Source organism: Oreochromis aureus, linkage group 1 (assembly GCF_013358895.1).
Source record: "Oreochromis aureus strain Israel breed Guangdong linkage group 1, ZZ_aureus, whole genome shotgun sequence".
Taxonomy (NCBI): domain Eukaryota; kingdom Metazoa; phylum Chordata; class Actinopteri; order Cichliformes; family Cichlidae; genus Oreochromis; species Oreochromis aureus.
In genome coordinates, this window is record NC_052942.1 from 12,077,257 (window position 1) to 12,099,305 (window position 22,049).

General features: G+C 42.9%; 1 protein-coding gene and 1 long non-coding RNA gene across 9 annotated transcripts in view; one reads left to right on the top strand and one right to left on the bottom strand.

Annotated features, from left to right (window-relative positions):
• The window catches only part of LOC120437376, a 158,798-nt gene extending 157,682 nt beyond the window's left edge, over window positions 1-1,116 (top strand). Inside the window, exon 4 of the long non-coding RNA XR_005611067.1 lies at window positions 1,100-1,116. This is a non-coding gene — a long non-coding RNA (uncharacterized LOC120437376). The remainder of the gene's footprint in view (window positions 1-1,099) is intronic.
• The window catches only part of neo1a (neogenin 1a), a 151,694-nt gene extending 129,860 nt beyond the window's left edge, over window positions 1-21,834 (bottom strand). For 4 of the 8 annotated variants that reach the window (XM_039607786.1, XM_039607714.1, XM_039607664.1 and 1 more), the window contains exon 1: window positions 21,214-21,834. In XM_039607786.1, the coding sequence (XP_039463720.1) occupies window positions 21,214-21,304 (91 nt within the window). In that variant the 5' untranslated portion in view covers window positions 21,305-21,834. The remainder of the gene's footprint in view (window positions 1-21,213) is intronic. The other 4 variants (XM_039607819.1, XM_039607744.1, XM_039607759.1 and 1 more) reach the window with 2 other exon arrangements.
• Window positions 21,835-22,049: the final 215 nt, after the last annotated feature.

Genomic DNA, 22,049 nt, shown 5'->3' on the forward strand with positions numbered 1-22,049 from the left:
TGCTTTTGTGTCTGGGTATATGCGAATTCAGTTGTGGAGAAGGGCTATTTACTCGAGGAAAGGACGAGGGGGAGATGGGTAGTTTTGGTCTGCCGGCACTTCAAAGCCGCTGCGCCTGGTTGATTGGCTGCCTTGCTTGTATGCTGACTGAGAATCCCCTAAGGGCAAGCAGACCTCAGATTTGATTAGAAAACCAATAACGTGGGCTTCATATTTGCAATGTTAACAGTGCTCATAATTCGATTAGACAAGTGATTATTTTAGCAGAAGTGGATAGACACCAGCCAAACGTGTCAAGTAAGTGAAAGAGTGGAAACAGCAATCTTCTTGTTAATTATTCTGTTCTTGTAAAATGGGATGTGTTGAAGGATGCTTATGTAAAACCTAACTATTATTTCTTTCCACAGCCACGCCCCCCCCCCCCCAACCATCTCACATATAAGTCACTTACACATCCATTACTTTTCCATTCCACTTGTGCAGTCATCATCATGTCACCATTTTCCATCAATTTATTTTAAAAAGAGAGAAAAAAAACCCTCGGCTGCCCTCTCCAGTCCACAGACGCAGTTCTTTCCACTGTGACATTTGCTCTCAGAGAGCAAGACTTGTCTGTTTTTCTGCAGGCCCTGATTTGGAGCCAGTGGGATGATCATTAATTACCATAGAATGGGCTGCTAATGGTCGTCTGCGGTGCTCTCCAACCCAGCAACCCCCACCCCACTCCCCGTCCTGGGTCTCCATGGCGACCTGTAGCTGAGCAGCTAGGGGCCTTTTACTAGGAAGTGGATGAGGTATAATGATTGGAAGGCAGGCCTGACCCTTGCGCTTCCTGTGCCACTTGACTAGGCATAGTGCTTATTAATGGACAATTTCTCTGGCACCTCACAATGGCTGTGATTTACTAACAAGTTCAGGAGGGGGATGAATAAAGAAATGTTGCCAGGCTGTCCCAGGTTGAAGGAAAAAAGCTTTGCTGTAAATTACTGAGCAGAAGTCTCTTGATTGTGCCAGCGCTGCCTGGCAAGTGTGTTGGACATGGCCTCCAAGGGCATTTCATTGTGTATCAAAAACAGTCATTTTCACTTCTGGTTTACAGTGAACACATGCAGAGATTTTCAAACAAGCCCGGATTGAGCCAGAGGAACACTGCAAAAGCTCCAGCTGCTCGTTTGACATGGAATGGACACTTTGCTTGGATCCCTTCTCCACAGACTACAATCTTTTGCATGTTGGCATGATATTATATTGAAGGATACCTGTTGGCAGCCTGCATGTGTCAAGCAGAAATGTAATAGTGCACAATGTTAACATTTTAATTCTAGCCAACATTTACCCATTGCTTGAGGGGAGACTTTTCCTCTCCTTATCTCATCACTTTAAACAAATACAAATGAATGTGCTCAGCTGCCTCCGAAAAGGAAATGATCAGTCTGGCTTGTATCCCATGACAACGTCAGGGAGCATATGGCACACAACAAATTCAATATGAATGTAAATGAAGTGCAAATTAAAATAAAACGATGGACGGGGGAGGAAAAAAAAAAGAAAGAAAGAAAAGAAAAACCACATGCAGCATCTTGAGTGGATTTGAAATATGTTCAATTTTCAGCCAGCTCAACAAATCAAAATGCACCTGAAACTGCTTCCCGATCCCCGTTTTCTAAGCAAATTACAGAGGGAGAGTGTATGCAGCTAGATACCGAGCTGACATTCACTGGAGTGATTCTGAGCAGACTTGAGCTCAGCAAGGCCACTTGATGCTAAAAGATTAAAATCCCTTGTTTCTGTGAACCCTTTGCTTCAAAAGGGTTTTGTCATCCATGCACACAAGGTCAAAAATCTCCAGCACACCTGCGTGACTGGCTGTCCAGACATGATATTGCAGTTTTATTTACACCATGCCTAAGTGCAGGGCTTTTCGTAAAAGCCTTCCCTGGGAGGCAGACATTTTCCAAGAGGAGAGATGGAAGGTAGTCTGGCTCAAAGAATATAATTCTTTGCTAGACGAATCATTTCTTCCATTTCACTCACGCACCTTCTCAATGTCAAACAGAAGCTAGCCCCACATCTCAGGCTCGGTGGCCTTTTCCCCATATTAATGAGGATTGGAGGGGATCAATAAGATGACAGGAAGACAGATCGCCTCGGGTGGGAAGTGGAAGACGCTCCCATGAGGAAAAGGAAAGCAAATTCCAACAGACAACACTCCCAGCTTCTAGACCGAAACCCTCAATGGCCGTCTTTACGGCATCCTCTCGCTTCAGCACAAAGGCACATACACAACTGTGTTAATCTGACAGACACACACAGGGTTGGTCTCCAGTGTGCTGCTGTGAACCTCAGTAGAGAAAAAGGTCACCAATTATTCAGCGGCAATTGAGAAGCTGTTTCTTCGTAGAAGGCTCGACTGACAGCGTTTCTCACAGACACAGTGAGGCTTGATCGTATGGTTAGCAGAGTGTGAGACCTCTGAGTAAACCTAAACCAATAAGGCCATAAGTCACCACTTCAGTGGGAACTCTTACTATCCTACTCAGCAACATAACAGCCTACAGTGCTAAAACTACACAAATGGCTTCCCAAATACAGTAGAGGACATACAGAGTTAAAGAAGAAGAGGATAATCCCAGAGAAGTGGGAAGGGAAGATGATTCCTCCCATGTGAGGATTGTAAATCTGCCCTTAATCTGTCAAGTGGGTGTAACGCCACCCTCCACTCAACTTTTTCATTGATTTTTTTTATTATTGTATTGTGGTTTGACCGTGACAATCCATGACAATAGGATCCAAACAAGCCCAGTTTATGGTGTTGCGTTCGGTTACATCTTTGAAAGGAAATATAGCACCTGTCAACAGAGACACTCAATACACATCATGTCTGAGTGACAATTTCAGAAAGCCATAAATGCAGCCACTAAATGTGGGGATGCTGCTGTCACAGTACACTAAATGGCAGACCATTCACCAGTCATCGCATGGATGGAGCCCATCGGAGCATGCGTAAACCAAGGAAACACCAACACCACGTTATCCGTTTACTGTTGGGCCATGACAATAAAATTTTAAGCTAAAAGAGGTTTATGTTCCTTGCGCAGCAGGCATCTCATCTCACGCCTCTTTTAGTTTAGGTATGGACAGGTTTATCCTCTTCAATATGCCAAACAAATTGAGATAACCACTAGAGAAGAGTTTTTGGGAGGCCAGTACTGCCTCCACAGGAGTTAACGTTACGACATAAAGCTACTGCACTAAACACACAGGTCCCATTTTCTTATTTTTTCACGGTGGGAGGATTCGTTTTGCATTAGTGCCTTTTAAATGCAAAAATGCACTGAATGCATGTTATTATCCCCTATCATTCCATGAAAGCAATTACATGCAGAGTTATGTGCATGTGCATGAGAGATCTATGCAATGTGGCAGCCATGCACATCATATACTGAATTAAATGCATTGACAAGTCTTAGGGGTTCAAATGCGCCATCAGCTCACGCTAAAAAACTAAGATTCAGCCAGATTAGCTTGCACAAAGCTCTAGTGTGTAATGAGCGGCGTTTCCAGCAGAAGCAATACACACCCTTCCCGCTCTCAAACCACTCAGCACATACATCGGTTAAGCTGGTATACACTTTGACCTTAAGTTTAATTATTGTCCATTTATTAGAGGGAATGCAGCCAAAATGAAAGCTGCAGTCGTTTTGTCTTTGGGTGTTGTACAGCAGCATCTAATCTCGCTGCGCCATAAACATTTTACCAGTTCAACACAAGGTAGTTAGCAACACTGGTTCTTCTAGTTTAGGTTTTTTTTAATGGTGGTTCGCAAACTGTATAAAGTTGAATTACACACTGCTAGGCAGCGATAAAAAACAGGGGAGAATATGTATTTTAAGACAAGAAATACTCCTGTAACCAACAATTTATTTATTATTTAACCCATAAATCTTAACCATCCCTACCATGGCTCTGCTTTTAAAAAAAACAACCATAAAAAAAAAACAAACAAAAAAAAACACTTGCTGACTCTATAGTCTAAATTTAAAAAACAAATCCCATCAGAATAAAATGTAGTATGTATAGTAAGTGTTTTAGAAAAGCTCTTGTATTTACCTGGTAAAGTGGGGAAACACAATAAATGATTATTTGATGAGGTGTCAGTTTTGGCCTAACAATGAAGAGGACAAATAAATGAGCTGATTGACACACCCTCACACTATTAAACATACCTGACAATGAAGCAGATCCTGATTCACTCCAAGCTGCTGACTGCTGATCACCTACTGATTGTGTATTACGGTGTGGGCTATTGTGTGCTGTTTTTTCTTTTTTTCCTCTCTTTTGTGCGACTCCTACAATTCTAGATTCAGATAAAACTGATGATAAACATCAGGCTAGAGGCCGTTATCTTGGATTGGATGATAAGTGCGATGCTAAACGTGACAATCAAACAGCAAATAATATTAATAAAACACGCCTTTCACCACTGTGCATGCAGATGAGTGTTAACAATAGCTTGTATGTGCTGTTTCATCCTCAGTGTCTCTACAGAATTTGTGCGTCATTCATTTGTCACCGTCTGTGGGCTTCTGTCAGGAGAAACAAAACCAGGCTAATGTCCTCATCTAAACCTCGATAACATGAACCGCTACAAAAACGGGAAAGCAAACACACTCAACTATTCAACAGTGTTCTTTCTCAAGCAGGTGGGTGTGCCTGTCTGATTATGACTGTTTGGGTGCTGCAGGCTGTGTGGCCAGCACCATGTAAGATGTATGCACACCTGCCATGGCTCCTGGGTAGCGGGCTCACAGCTGAAACGGTGGGGGGACAGGGGGGAAGGGGGGAGAGTGGGACAGGATGGAGGTAGGGAAAGAGGGGTAGACGCCTTAAGGGCCAATGCTGGGGGGAGGGGAAGAGGAAAGCAAAAAGAACTAGAAAGATGTATCCATTATTAATGGTAGTTTGGTGTATGGAGAAAGAGATCTAATGTGGCCGTCAAGGTTGTAGCGCGTGCATAATCGACAAGGACGGATTCTCTCAGAGTGCCTCTTAAGTCTTCCTCATTGCACAGTCTCCTGTGCGCACTATCTTTCCCCGTCTCGCACTACATCCCCCCACTGCTTCTCACAAAACAAATGTATTGATTAGATTTTCCTCGCACAACAGGTTGCACAAAAAAGCCTCGCAAAACGAAATTAGCCAGTGTTGCATTAGGAGATGAGGATTGTTTGATGAAGCGATTAGATTAAACGAAGATGAACATAATGAATTGGGAGCGTCACTGGTAAAGTTTCCAATAAAAAAACCCATTTTTTTCAAATAAAGATCTGATTCCATTGTGCGTGTACTCACGCAGCCTCCACACTAACACAGTGATCTTTACATCCGACACAAATGAAACTGCATTCCTTTCCAAACAGATATTTGGAAAGCAATGCCAGTTTTCCTCTGGGGGAGAAATAAGAACGGTTACTGTCAAATATTTTCACACTGAGCGCAGTCTTTCAGAAATAAGGTGCTAATGAAAAATCAGTGCCAGAAATGTCCAATGATACATTTTTTCCTAGCAATTTTTCACAGCCTTACTATGATGCTGGCATCTGTCTGAGTGTTTGTGTGTGAGATTTCTTTCTCTCCACCCCCCCCAATCAATTCCTCTCATTTCCTACAACCAATCTGCTGTGGGGTTTGATTTTTAATGCGAGATCGCTTATGCCTCACTGCCTGGTGAGAGGGAAGAAGCAGAGCGAGTTGGGAACAATGGAAATCAGAAAATGCAAAATGGTCTTTAATAAAGGACGGAGCGTACCTTAGGGTACTGGGAGAACCAAGTGAACCACAACTGCAAAATGCCACATTGAAATAAAATGAGATGCCACGGATATTTTACAACTAATGCCTGGGTTGCAGGTACGTGGAATAACGCCCTTTGGCTTAATACCAGCTGGGCCGGGCCAAATAACTATGCCACCATGACAAATCTAACACAATTACACACATCAAGGTGTTGGGGGGGGTTGACAGTGAATGATGAAGCAACATCAAACACTGTGCTGATAGATAGAAAGCAGGGAAGAGAGGTTGGAGCAGGGGGGAGGTAGGGTGGGAGAAGGAGGAGGAGGGTGAGGCCGTTATTGATTGTACCGCCTGCGTTTGTGTTGTGGAAGGAGGATGACGAGGAAGGGAGGGTGGCGCCAGTCAACTAAAGAACTGAGGGGCAGAGTTCGCCCTACGGGCATCGGTTAAAGACGTGTGCCCCCCAGAGAACACACCGACTAGCCTCTATTGAGCTGCCCATTGGTCACGCTGAATATTTGATTGACACACACACAGCCAGTTACTACTTCTACTGAGACCCCCATCCAACCCATCCCCCTCAAATAAACACAACAATGTATCCAGGGCTGATTGAAATTCAAACGCAGGCCTTGACGCCACAGGCACAGACAGCGATGGGCGGAAAGGGGGGTGGCAGTTGTGGCTCACTAGGGTCCTATCAAAGACAGATGCTAAATCACTTAACAACCCCTAAATTACTTGCTTGCAAATCTGCTGGGATAGGGGGAAACCTAACAGTGTGTGGACATGGTGTGAATGAGTAACCACTACAATGGGGCTCTACTGCAACAAAAGGAAGACAGCCAGACCGGAGCATATAGCTTTACAAGGCACAATACAAAGGGGGGAAAAAAAGCCTGCACTCAGTAGGACTACCCCACTTCCCATCACCTGAATGTTCAAAATCAATTTATCAGAAATGAGAGCAGGGGCACCTGCTGACAGACAATACCATGTGGGCATCTCATTTTCACTGAGGGAGGCTTTGCTGCAGGATTTATCACCTCTGATCTCATTTCCCTTTCATATGCTAGTAAATCCCAGGTAAGGCAGACGTTCGGGATGATACAGGGAGCGTGGCCAGCCCGCTCAGATTGGACTCTTGGAATTAATTGGGGAAAATCCTCAATGCTAACCTGCTTAGCTGTCACTTAATCTAGGGGTAAAGCAAATATCAATTATGCCGAGCACAAAAAGTGGGCCAGAGAGCCGCACATTCTTTACCCAACAATGAAACCAAAATGGCCATTTAGAAACTGGTTTATTTGATTCTTGGTTTACAATTACCTTAGTGCATAGCCAATGTTCACGGAAAGAAAAGGCTAATGGCTAAAAGTGCGCGCGCTGACACACACACAACACACACGCTGAATTTTGTCTTAGGAGCGGCAGGACTGGTAGGAGGCATAACCTCAATCCCTACTACATTACCAATCTCCCCTGAATACAGATCAGCCTAAATACGCTTATGGTCTACACTCAAGGACAAAACAACTTTCCCCAGGAGGGCTTCTCAGGTGACAACTTAAGTAACGCTGTCTGGGTGAGAGTCATGGCTGCCTTCCACAGAGAAAAAACAAGGATGTTGCAGCCAGATGAGCTTAGCAAATCATAAGCAAGCTGAAAGTGAGGAATGATTGTTTTCACACAGCACATGAGGTACCAAGTGCTGACACGTCTCCTCTCTCCTATGCACTTCTTTTTATTAATTTTTTTTTTTCATTGCTCATGTATGTGCACATGTAAGCAATACCAGGCAACATTAGGCAGTCATGGGTCCGAGCTGTGAGGTCCCATTTCACACAAACTGGGTCAGTTAGGACGTGACCACAACAGCCCAAAATGATCTAAAATAAATAAATAAATAAATGAAACTATGCTGAAATGAAAAACCGCCTCATTAGCTGCTTGTTCGACCACACCTACTGTATGCTACCTTTGAGTTATTTTTGTCCAACAAAGGGAAAAAAAAGTCTGCTTTCATCACCCAACCTAGTTTGGTCAATTAGGAACACAACGAGCATCCTGCACACTTCTGTGTGAGTACAGTTCATTTCCTGCCTTTATTGTTACAAGTGCTGGGCTCATTCAAAAGTGGATGAAATCGGGGAGGCCCAGGCACTATTTACTCAGCAGGGAGAGACATGAGTCCCTGGCTTCCTAATGGCTTCCTGCATTTCACACAATTGTTTCCCCTCAGGAAATCTTATCAATACAGATCGCAGATGCACTGACCAGAAAACCCACAACACATGGATACTGCGCTTTAATTAAGTACCTTTGAATGGGTAGGACGACTGTTTGGTTTCCTTTAACTACAACATGTTAAAGAAACTATATTAATTTAACTTTAAAACAGCTCTGTGAAGAGAGTAAGCATTAAATGCATTTTAGGCATGCAAAAGCACAAGTCTTCTTTTATATTTTCTCAAAAAAAATAAATAAATACATTTTGCAGGATGGCAACAAAAGCGCAACACTCATAGCATATCCTCAATATAAAAGTATGGAAAATGGGTGTTTTAAAGCATTATAAGCATGGATGTTTATCATCATGTGCATTTCTTACATGATGTTAAGAAATATGCATCAAGACTGGCAAACTCAAGTTCAGAAATAAATCCCGCACACAGTCAGAAAGGTGCCTGTTAGTAAACTCGGAAGGTGTTATATACCAAGTTGTAAGTATATATATATAAAGTAAGAGAGTTTTAAAAAGAAAAATCCTGCAGGAAATAATCTTTCTAGCTAAAAATATGCAATCTGTGCTGCTTAGTAAGACAAATTAGCCACGTGATAAATTGTACCATGTAGCTAATCCTTTTTACTTTTCAGGGAGACTAGCTGTTCCCTCCGTTTCTAGCCTCAGTGATAACCTATGGAAAATCCATCCAAGTCTTATTTCCATATTAGGTGCATACAAATGAAATTTACATCGATCTGCTAACTTGAACTCTTGATAGAAACCAATAAATGAATTTTCCAAAATGTCAGTATGTGCTTTTAAAGGCAAATTAAATACCTCGCTAATTTGATGAGACACAAGCGCACGACGAAAATTAAAGAAGACCCAGCTGCAGATTTGATCAATATTCCCCAGTTATTGGGATATACAGTAGCAGAGAGGCCTTTGTAATACCATCATATAACCAGCAGCTGTATTTCAGATGTCATACATGAGAAGGGGTTAAGCTTCTACAGCATGCACATGAACCACAGGTATTTGTGGAACTAGCAGAAACACAGCCCATAAAATCTACACTCAACCTCTGTGCAGCACGCAAGGAATGTTCTCTGAGCGCTTCGCTATCAGTGCTGAGCCAACAGAGACTATCCTCGCCCCTGCTTTGAAGCCTGTGTGGAAGAAAGGGAAAATGGGAACGGGGCAGTAACAGTGAACCAAACGACTAGATATGAGGTGAGCTAGTTTCGTTCTCATTAGAAATTAATTGCCAGTGTTGACAGTGGTTGGGGCCGAGCCCTGGCGTCACTAGGCATCCAATGCACTGCCCCATGGGGAGCACTTGAACCCCTGACCCCCCCACCATGGTTGTTTGGGGCCAGAAGGGGTGCGTGACATGGCCCTGGCCCGGAGACACTGCCCCGCCAGGCTGGGAATGCAGTGGCACTGTAGGGGGAACAGGAGAGGGACAAAGAAGGGAAAGAGGGGCTCCATTGATTCAGGGTTGATTGGGTTAGAGAGCTTCATTATTAAGTCCCCTGTCACTCTGCAACAAAAAGCTCCCCACAGGCTAGCAGCGGCTAATAAAACCACTACCTTTTATAACTCGAGACCACTTCTGACATCATCTTTTGAAGAGAAATGGAAACGTGCGACTTGGTCCCCAGCTTAACAAAAAAAAAAAAAAAAAAAAAAAAATTCACATCTTCCAGCTGAATGAACTGTTGCTTCGTAGCACTCAACATAGACTGCTGAGAGATGCCAAAGCCATCTTGAATTAAGCTCCTTTCACACCTGCTTAATTAGATAATCTTGGGTGAATTTTCATTTAGACTTGCTACACTTCACTACAATATTATAAGCCATATGGCAGAAACAGACTGCAGGACATATTTTAGGATCTTGCTCCGAGTGCATTTGTGTGTATGTGTGCTCTTTGAGCGAATTTGTTCAGCAGGTGTCCAGAAAGCTTGAGTGACATGCTTATGCACTCCGGACTAATTTAGACCACTCCAGGTAAATGAAGTATGCAAGCAGAAAAAGCATTTCTGCTTTCTCCCAAGCGACTAATAATCAATTCAAGCACTTGGGTTGTTGGTAGCTGGGGAAAGGTTATACAAGAACATGCTGTCCTTCACAGGAGAAATACAAACATCTCTGCCTTTAATTAAGGTTGTTACATACTTTTAATCCTTTTGTTGTGTAAAGACAATGACTAACAAAGGGAGCTTCGTGTTTTGCTGGCTGTGACTTCACTCATCAATGCAGTGCCTGTATTTGTTCATAACAGTCAAACATAAGTCCCCGCATTAACACCACCTCATTTTTATTAAAACTGCTTATTTATGGATCCACTCTACACCATACTGACAAAACACATTATTGCCTTTAAAAAAAAAAGTATACTTTTTTTTTTTAAACTCATCCCAATAACTGCTGCATTTATTGCAGCCCAAAAACATTTGAATATGGCTTGAAAGAGGGAAAAAAAACCAAAACAATTATCATGCGCCCAAAACATGTCGGGCACCTCATCCTAGCATGATTGAAAAAGGGGGGAGTAAATGAACAGACAAGTTTAACCGTAGTCATTAATGTTCATCTCCCTGTGTTCTTGATGGGAAACCTCATTAAGAATCTGTTGGTAGCATCTGGCTTGCTATCCCACCCCATTACTGCCCCACCATGCCAAAACCTCTGCCATCGGCCCTTCCGCTCATCCCCCCACTCCAACCACCTCCCTCGTGTCTCGTATGACATCTGTGTCTCGGGGTCCTGTGATGGAATGCTGCTCGCCTGCTATTCCTCCGCAGGTGCTCCCTGCTGGCTGCTCTCCGCTATGCAGCCACACTGGTGCTGCGTGCTGTGACCTGCCACAGGCTGAAGAATAAAAAGGGAGGGTGGGGTGGGTTCAAAGTTCAAGGGACAGTGGTTAAGGAAAAACTGATGCAGCTGCTTTCCATCACTGCTCTTTGGGTACACTTAAAGCTGGGCAGAAATCCTCACCTCCCCGCTCGTCCTAACAAAGCTCATCCTCCTCTTTCTCCACTACATCAGACAGAAGAAGGTCACGTCTGTATTTAGACAGCTCAAGAGACTGTGTCGCCCCAGATGCTGCTCTCAGGTTCTACATGGCTTAATCCAACAGTGAATGAAGCCCTGTTGTGCTGTATGTGAGGATGAGCGGAGTCATTCTAGCATTAGGCCAAATAGAGGCTAAATGCTCTGACCATAGGAATTAGAGGTGGGCGATATAGCCTCAAAATTATACAATGATATTTCAAGAAATTTCCCAAGAAATTTTAAATAAATGCTTAACACCATAATTTAATATTAACCAAAGTAATTTCACCTTCTAAATTAACAATGTCACACAATAAAACTGAAAAAAAAAAAAAAAAAAAAAAAAAAAAAAAAAATCACAACAGCCAACTCAAGGCACTTTATATGGTAAGATAAAGAACCTACAATAATATGGAGAAAACCCCAATAATTAGACGACTCCCTACGAGCAAGCATTTGGTGACAGTGGGGGAGGAGAAACTCCCTTTTAACAGGAAGAAACCTGTTGCAGAGCCAGGCTCAGGGAGGGGGAGCCATCTCCAATGACCGGTTGGGGGTGAGGGGAGGAAGAAAGGATGAAAGACACATCAGTAATTTCCATCCACTAATTGGTCTTCCTGCTATATGGAGCACAACTAGCATATACTCCAGCAACACATGCTGCTAGCATCTCCTTTTTAGTAGGCTGGCTGTACTGAAAGGTGAGCTTTTGCTTGAAGTCATTAAAGACGTTTGCGGTTTCCAACTTTTACTAAAATCATTACTGATTATATTATTATTGGAAGCTGACAGGGCTCTTCCTCTCAGACATGCCTGGGCTTGTCTCTTGAGCTCTAGAGAAGGTAAACAAATGGCGTTGCTATAGCAGTGACACAGCACCACAAGTCTGCCTCCAGTTCCTGCAGTGGAAAAAATGCTTCTGTAGAAATGTGCAGTTACTTCATTTCCTCTCAGTAAAATAACATGCTTCTCTCCATCTTTCATATCACAACCAGTCATTTATTTTAAAAATTCCCTTATAATTACTCAAATTTGTCCTGCAACAAAAATCACAAATAATAAATACCTATTTAAGAGCTCCTGTTCTCTATTTATTTATTTTTTTTCAAGAAACAAGGAGCACGTCACATTTTGGGGCAGACATTTTGATCTGCACTCAAATGTATTCACCTCCCCTGTACTCTAAATCAAATTTCAGGATGTAATTAGCATTTCGATTGGAAAGCTCAAGCTCTGTGTTACTTAGAGCTCTGCGTTTCTAACATACAGTAGAAACGCCATCATGTTTCAAATAAGTGCCGCAGAGAGACACATTTATTCAACTGTGAAAGGCCAAAAAAGCAGAAAAGAGACAGCCAATTCCATTACATCATGGCAGCGTATTAAAAAGGCTTAAAGAAGCAATTTCACCATTTCAGCTGTCACTCTTGACCTCTGTTAGCTTTAGATGAGCTCAGAGTTGAGAAGGAACTGGCTCCAAAAACATGGTGAGAAGTCACTGCAGTCGGTAGAGCTCCACGCCAAAGGGGAGCTCCCAGTGGCACAAAGGAGCCTCTATCTAATGCTGAACTGTTCAAAGAATCGTTTCAGCTCACTTTGGCAGCAGAAACATTGGTTCATACCACCAGAATTTTTTCAGGGATCACCATAGCAGCAGGTAAAAATCAAAATAAAACCAGGGAGGTTGACTGGAGGGATTTCAAGAAGAAGAGGGACACTGGTTGATACATACACGACGAGTACATAACCCTCTCCTGGACCTACCTCTAAAGCCTAAACTGTTTAAACTTAACGACTGAGACTCAACAATCCAGGAAGCTGATGTGCTTTACATGCCGAGACAGTGCCATGGAAAAGTACAGTGCAGGACAAAAGGGGGAAAAAAAGGAAAAATGACACCGTCTTCTGTTCTCGCAGTAGCAGTAGCACACTAACACACCAACTCTGCTTCAAAGTTAAGTGGTTTCAATAGATTTCTTAGAGAGAAAGAAGACAAACCAGTTCCTTGCTTGCAAAAAACCCACCAGGAAGGAGAAAATACAACTTCAAACAGAATTGTTCTGGCACATATTTACTATATTTGGCACAGCTCATTAAGGACAGAAGAAAAACTTTCAGCGGGAGCTGTGCACCAATACTGAACTGGATTACAAGAGCTACCTAAAAACATAAAAATAAAAATCGACTCAATCACAATGTGACAGTAATCTGGTTTTCCAGAATAGCGCAACATTTTCAATCTTCAAAAAAAAAAAAAAAAAAAAAAAAAAAAAAAAAAAATCTTTTCCCAAACTCATTTTTAGAAATCAATGTTCTCTCACAAACCACACATCTACCAATGTCTTTACAATTCACCGCCGCGAGCAAATCTGTAATTTTGTTCTGAACTAAAAAAAGCACTTTCACAATAAAGAAAAAATAAGACTTTGGCGATCAATGCATCCGTCCATGATTATGTTTCTCGAATTAAGTGTTAATCTCACCGATCAGTGACACAGTGACAGTGATCAGTGGCAAAGTTTTATGTGAAAGCAGTCCTATTTATTCATTCTCTGTGAAAGTAGATGCAAATATCTGCTAGTTTTTGTCAAGCCGGGAAAGCTCTCTGAAGCTTGTTGATGAAACAGCTGTTCAACCCCAGATGGGTGGCATACGCCTATACAAATACCCACCAAAACATACACACACATCCCACCAAGTCTAAAGCTGCCAAGAACCACGGCCGTGCACAAGACGAAGGCAGAAAGCTCCACTGAGCAGAGCTCACAATCCTCTCTCTGTGACTGACTGCCCCCACACCCTTTCAACAGATGCCTTCATTCAGTCAAAGTTCCTTTGACTGAATGAAGGCTGAGAGCCTCTCTGTGTACATGGGTGACTGATACTTTATAAGGGTATATGAAACATCTCTCCAACATACAAGATCTGCTGAACTGGGCACCAGTGATATGAGCACAGGAACACTGATTATGTTAAACACAACACTGTAGTTCAGCCTCAATCAAACACAATCCATTAGAGCAATCTCATGTTGGGATTAACGATTCAAATTGCATTAGCCATACTGCACGTTTATGATGAACAAAAATCATTATATTGGAGGAGCTGCATCGATTCTTGTTTGCCTGTTGTCGCTCTGAAGCACAAGCTACTTAACTACTGCACTACACCATGAACTACACCACCGAGAAGACTTTCAGGTTAATTCATCACACCCTGGATGTCCTCCAAAAAGACAGCAGAGAATAAATTCATGTCTGAGGACTGCAGGATGTTGGGACTCCAGCAGGTAGAGTGCACCCAAATGAAGGTTATTAATCCATCTTTCAAGAAAGAGTATTAGTCTCTCTTAATTTACAACCAGGACTGCTTCCAAGAATGAAACTCGACACCACACAATTACATTAAAAATATAAATGACACCAAATCAAATTCAAGATTCTTAGAAACAACAACAGACAGTACGAGAGTGGGTTAATCCAACCTCTGCAAGAAGGTGATGCTATCTAACATTTCTAACCCTATGTAGTAATAAGCACAACCCACGTGGATGTTCATCCAGTCTCATCTGCTTGTTCTGCATTCCACTTATACTTCAGATATCTACTATTTTTCCATCCTATGTGCTTCCTTCTGAAAAGACTATTTTTTTAAATGTCCTTCACATGTAGCTCTTAAGAGATGCAACCGCGAGACTGCTTCAAGTGAAAGTCTCTGAATACAGAGACATCTTGCCATAGTTCTCACAAACTCTTCTAACAGTGACTAGAAAAGCCTGGACAGGAACACTCAGATCTGCTTTTAAAGATTTAAACCACAACTGCTATTCCAGTTCTTTCAGCTTTATTACATTTTTCCAGTATTTACGTAAAAATACACTAAATACAACCTTAAAGGATTTACAAAAGTTTAAGGACAGGGGAATTCAAGCACTGTAAAAAAGGTTTAAGAGATCTTATTTTAATAGGAAATGCCTGTAATATGCCCCCCGGGGCTGTAAAAACAGTTTTGTGTATAAGAGAGCCTTGCACTCATTAGCTGAGGCTCATCTGACAAGCACAGCTTGCATGTGTCATAATCCTATGCAGCTGCCACTACCGACAGGAGACACCACGACAGGAGCTCAGGGGAACCAAAATAGCAAAAGTTGGAGGAAAATTTTTTTAGGTTAAAAAAGAAAACCTCTTGCTGCCCTGCTGTGCTTGTAAAAAGATTCCCCTGGAAGGACCACGCAGCTCATTCCTTCAAGGTTTTGCCTGAACACCAAACCGGGGGAAACTATTCCTTTGCGCTCGCCGTTCACTACTTAAATCTAACATCAGTACACACGTCCTTCCATTTGCTGCTGTCACGCTGCAGTTATAAAAGACGTGCACTGCATCGCAAGAGCTTGGCTCCTGTGATTTTACTGCATGCAGTGAACGAGTGGACAATGCCACTCTGTCCTGAAGAACACAACCGGCTGGAACTGCAGTCGAGCAGGTCATAAATATTACAAAACATCCAAACGCAAGACTACAGCACGCTAGTCAGACAACTTTCACTTACAGGCCTAAGTGCTGCTCGGATAAACACTTCAATAAATAAAAAGGGCCAAAATGATTCTTATTTGTATGCAGTTTATTTTTTGAATGAACATAAACTCTTTCCATTTCGCTTTGATTCTTATTTATTAGATATTTTCAAGGTAGGCTAAACACAATCTGCAACTCTCCAAAAACAGACGTCCTGCTGAGCTGAAACGTCAAGATCGTGGCCCATCGCAACAACACGGCTCTTTCCAGCTCTTGGTCTTGAGCCAGTGATACTTGCTTGCACAAACCCCACAGCACACACAGTTGCCTTAGGTGCACTGAAGCACACTGACCAAGATGGGAAAACTGGGCTCTTATTGACACATAGCCATAATTTCAGTCTCCTCTTCGTATGCTTCGCTCACACTGCTGCTATTTGAGGCAGCCTGAGGAAAATGGAAAAAAAAAAAAAAAAAACCTCCACTCTCCCAAAGGTCATTAAGCCGGAGCATCACTCAATCACAGAAGAACGGGGAAGCCTGGAGAGCCTGGCTGCAGCACAGCGAAGTAGAAATTTTGCATTCTGTTCTATTTTTAAAATAGAAGTAAAAGGAAGCGTGGAAATGAGTGAGGCAAATATGTTTCCAGGAAGTCTCCAGTAAAGGATATAAATGCTGTTGATGTAATGTCCCTCAGGTTACCAAGTCTCAAAAGAGTCTTCACACAGGGCAGTATGGACAGCTTTATGGTCTCTAGATACTCGTCAGCCTCTTTAAAGTCCCAGCATTTTTTTCCCCAGCTTTCTTTGTTTTGACATGAAAGGGTGAGCAGACACAAAGACAGCAGACGGTAGTCGAAGTGGAAAGGTGCACCGCCTGACATCTTTTTGGGCACAGCAGGAGCACCTCCTGAGCCGAGAAGTTCAGCTCTAAGAAGGGCGCACTTGATGTGAGCGCCTTTCTGTGAACTGACCAATTGAAATACACAATAGACTGGCTTTCAAAGAACTGAGAAACATGAAGGTTGAAGACAGCACGAGAGACTTTAAGGAAAATCTTCATTTTAGCCCTGTATATATGAAACATCTCTAGAGTACAGTGACAGCATTGACATCATCGTTAAACCAGTTTCTATGAATATGGGTCTCTTTAACATTCAAACAGCATGACGAATAAAGATGAATAAAGTTAACTTGAACGACAGCTGCTATGCCTCATATTGACAGAAAAATTGGCTTTTAATACTTTCAACATTGCCACACATCACTTCCCCTAAAAACGCTAATGTTTATTTACAAAAACATTTCTGCACTCCTCAAGGCAAAAGCTCATTTTTGTCTGCCTACTAAAGTCAAAAAACAAAAGACTACACACACTACATGTAATGTAATATAGAGGAAAACTCAGAACCCTGATACAGGCCACTGAATGTCTACGAGTAGGAGAAACTAGTGTTTCTCTGCAACACATCACTACAAGCAGCATTTCATCTTAGCAGGGGGGCAGCTACAGCTATATGCTTGCCTATGATCTGCTCGGGGTTTTAGACCATGATGCAAGTTTGGATTCGCTTTGCTCAAAGCAGCTCTGCTTCAGCAACACAGCAACCAGCAAGTCAGTCTAGTCTATGCCCCAAACGGAGACCAACAATGCCAGAGCAACAGCTCTTATGAACAATTAACAAGGAGGGGGAAAACCTATTTCAAATATAAGAGAGTCTCAGTCTGATGGAGAAATCTTTCAAACTAACAACTGACACCGAGTTTTATATGGCGAGAAATTGGATCAAATGTGATAAAGAAGCTCTACTTATTCTACATTCTTCCGATTCTCAATCTTGTAAGTTCGGTCTACGCTGTAGGCAGTGTTTAAATAAGAGCAATCTATGAGCTAATTAACAAACTTGGGAACCGTATGTGATGATATAAAAGACAATAACTATTGGTTAGCCACAGAAGGCTTGAGCATGTGTATGCCTGCCTGTGGAACAACTACGGATTATAGACAGTATAAAAGATGGTCGCAGGTTCTTGACCTGAAAAGTAAAGTATGTATGTTTGACCCGCATTAATTTTGAAGGCCAGCAGGGGGCAACAGCTTCTGTTTGTACAGAAGTTTATTGGAAAACAGCCACTTGCTTTGTGACCTCAGTACACAGGTTCATGAAAAGGGCATCAAGTTCGTCTTGTAAATAACTAACTAATATTTGTGATTTATAAGTCGTTAGTCTTTGGTTTCACATTCAGATCCGCCCCTCACATCGGATTTCGAAACACCAAATTGTCAATGGAGAAAATCATGTTATAGATGTGTTATGATGGTACTTCACTAGCTATGGTGACATTGCAGTGACTACACCCATCTTTTATACAGTTTGCTAGAAACATTGACTACTTTTGTTGGTATTTCAGCCTTTACTGATCCTTGTAGTTTCTCTCTAGAGAGAGAAATGAGGACTTCTGTAGTACCTGGGTTGGGTGTTTCAAATTTAGATTGTCTTCTCCAGCTTCAACCGATTCAACCAATCAGCATTTGATTTAAACACACCCATCGCTTATGAGCAGGCACTATTAGCTCAGAGGGCTGCATGAAATTCTGCCTCTCTAACCCTTCCAATACCTTTCACGTAATGCTTCTCTCTGCAAAGGAGCAAAGAAACGCAAACAAATACCAACACTGGATCATAAATCGGCCTCCGGACAGCTGAAAGGGGGCGATTACACTTAGGCCAACCACCTAAAAGAAGCAACAGCAGCTGTCAAGCCATGCATTCGGAGAATATTGATCCACCCGTTCACGCTGCCAATTACATGTGATAAACTGCTGTCAAGGTTCTTAGCAAAAATTATTTCATTAACAGCTTTTCTTTTTTTACCCCGCAAACCTTGGACAATAGGAATGAAAGGAACAAGGCACAACCTGGCTGTTATTTTCAACTGTACCATAAGAGCAGCAACAAACTGAGCCCTCACATCAGTGGCAATAGCAGATCAGTAGCATAGCCTAATGGGGTGGTTTCATTAGTGAAGCAGATGAATCAAATACTTGGCCAAATGTGCAATTATCCGTATCTCTGCGGATGGAGGTCATTAGGACTTAGTATGAGCTATTGGAGCCCATAAATAAATGATCAGTAAACAGCACACTCTATGCAGCAGAGACAGCAGATGACTCTGCATCATGGCCCCTCTCAAATCATCACAATAGCATGTGGACGTGTGGAAAAGACTCACTCTATTTTTGAGGTGACGTTTGTGTAAATGGATAAAAGAGGACATTTTTGCACATTTTGTGAACAGATTAAAGAGCAGAAGGAGGGTCATGCTTGAATTATTCTTGAAATTCATGGATGATGATCCACCTTTAAGCCTTCCTTCTCTTCCCCCCTACCTAAAATGTAATTTAGGACCACCAGGGCGTTCCCAAACAACAAAACAAAGGTGGTAAATTATGTTCTTAACAGCAGAGTCCACAGAGAAGAACTTAAACGCGCAAAAGAAAAGAAAGGTTGTTTAGAAAGCTTGAGCAGCGTTGCATGTGAGGTGGTCTGTGAGGATAAAACCCCGGAGAGAGCAATGCGAGCGCAGAGGGTTGCCAAATGTTTACACATTTCAGCAAGTTATTTGCATTGTCCTCTGGGAGACAATCAGCACTCAGCTCCCTCCCAGCAGGATTACAGAGATAACCCCAAGATAAGGAAGAGCCTAAATGGATCTCCTCTAACTGGGACTTGTTTACCAAAAAAAATCCTTAAAACTTCTTGAGATATTTTCAAAGTTCCATCAGAAGAGCTTCAGAGGAGAAAGGGCTAACAATAGCAGCAGTTTGTCTGAACCTTTACAGGTTTTTCCAACGTTACACAGCGAGTCCCGAAACCCAGCGAGACAGGCTCAAAACTTTTTCTTTTTTTTAAAGTTAGGACCACAACTCCGCCATCCTTGATAAAGATAAAAGTTGTGGCCACATTCAGGACCTCAAAGAAATGTGTTTTGGATAAACAGATATTTTCGGAGAAGGGGACCCCACAATTAGTAATTTGAAACTCTCCCTGCGTGTGGGTCCCAGTCCAATTCTCTGGAATCAATCAAAGCTCCCAAAGGAACTCCCTGGACCCCTTAATCTCCTGGTTTTATTACTTTCCAGACAGTCGGCCTGTTTCACCCTACCCCCATTTCTCTTTTGTACTGATCTCCAGCAAAGCCAAGGAGGGGCTTTTTTTCCCCTCTCTATCTCCCCTTCCACTACTGCAGAGCTCTTTTCATGCAGGAAAGGGTCTTTCATCAGGCTCCACACGCAAGAGAGCCCAACAGCTAGCAGAGGCCCGTCTCTTCTCTCTTTCTTTGCACATTCATTCTTTTTAAGTGACAAGCCACACAGCGTGCTTTCAAAAAAGAAAACAGAAGGTGCACGGACCTTCTGTTTTGACACACAAAAGTATTTTTATTTTTATTTGCACATCCTGAGAATTAACGGAGAAAAGTGGGCCATGTTGCACAAGAGTCAGTTACTGTCACATATGGTTTTTTTTGGTCCAGACCTCATGCTGCTGTGTTTGATAAGGTCTGCCAGCTTAAATGATAAAGATATGACTTTGTCACGATGGGGTATGCGATAAGGGCTGGAGCTGTGCACTCCAATGACTGCTGGAAAAACATTTTTCCTCATGACTCTCCAATTTATCTCAGGCACCGCTGGCTCCAAGTGCCAATAACAGACTCTGTGTGCTGGGTTTTTCTGAACCCCCCCACCCCCTTACACACACACACTCTCTTTCTCTCTCTCATTATTACCCTCCAAGAACAAGAAATCACGCCCAGTATCGTGAAATTTTGTGTGTGAGACAATACCACCAGTTGAAAGAACATATATTACCGACATGCACACACTGCAGTGCAGTGGCCGCACTTCAAAACAATTAACAGAAGCAAATGAATCGGGTCTGTTTATCCATCAGCAAAACATGTATTGACGCCCAAGTAATGAGATGTCTGCTGGACTGATGATGCCAGCTTATTACCTGACAGTGAACACTAATGACCATTTGCATAGTGTGCGCCCCCCCGAAAATTCGCATTTCCATGACCACACACACACACACACACACACACACACACACACACCTTGTCTCACACAGATTGATGGATAGACTCCAACACACCAAGCAGAATCTGTTGCTTGGCTTTTGCAGGTTTATTGCACATAATTCAGAGACACGCTCATGAACACAACTACACCGCATGTCTGGAAATGGTTTGAAAGACAACCGGAGAAACCTATCAGCAGTTCTGCCTCAACAGCCTCCACGCAGACAAAAGGACGGAGTGTGAAAGCGTGTTGCTTTTGCTGCTCGGAAGAGGGGCTGGTCTGGGATTAAACAGTGTGCCTGTTGTGGAAAGTAGCCTACTTTTAAAGTTATCTAAATATGGAAGTGTGTCTGACCAGAACGCCGCAGAATTAGCTACCTAACCCCGTGTCTGATTTTTGCCCCCCTCCCCGAGACATTCCGTGCGTTTTTCCATTCCAACTCGTCTAACACAACCCAGGCAAGTTCCTCCAACCGAGGCACGAAGAAGCAGACACACAGCACAACTATTAGCAGTGGGTTGCGGGCATTTACCTTTGTCGACATGCTTTGCAGCGGTGGTCTCCGTGTAGAGAAAGGTGAGACAGAGGAGAGAGAGGAGCGACAGAGCTCCCCGCTCGGCCATCACTTTTCACGAATAAATCTTTGCAGGCTTTAAGAACCCCGGAGAAGCTGTTTTTGTTTTGTTTTGTTTAAAAAAAAGAAAATAAATGAATATATATAAATCCTTAAAATCCCTGTCCACCTCCTGTGAATGCACAAAGAGAAGAAGGAAAAAAAAGTTCAACGTCCTAAAATGTGCAGGAACATCCGGAGCCAGGTAGGCTACTTTTAAAACTGGCCGGATGAAACATGTAGCTGGAAGGAGAGAGCCGCAGGTTACACACTGTTTTCTCAACTTGGTCGAGGCAGAGGTTGGGGAAGGAAAAAAAACACTGAAATCAATCCATTGCCACGGAGGCGCAGTCTCAGAAAGATTTGCGCACGACTCGGCACAGACGCGTCCACTATACCGCTCCCGACATTTGCCGAGCGCGCAAAAGACTAGAAAGAGCTCAGTTGGAGTAAAAGATAAGATCCAAGCCGAAGGAGAAATCTCTGCCGCGGCCAGCTCACTGATCGCGGACGGGACGTAAGAGGAGCAGCGTGTTGTAGGGCTGGATTTCCACGGGCTCCCCGGAAAACAGGGCGTGGAGTCTCACAGAGGTTTGGATCATGGGCCGCTTCTGTGCGCTCAGGCGAAAGCTAAAATATGGAGTGGGAGTGCAAAGCAGCGACAGCACCTCATTTCCGCTAGTCGTGTGCCATACCAAGTAAACACAGCGCCAGTGTTGACCCGTACTGATACTTTTAATCTATAAAGTTAGAGG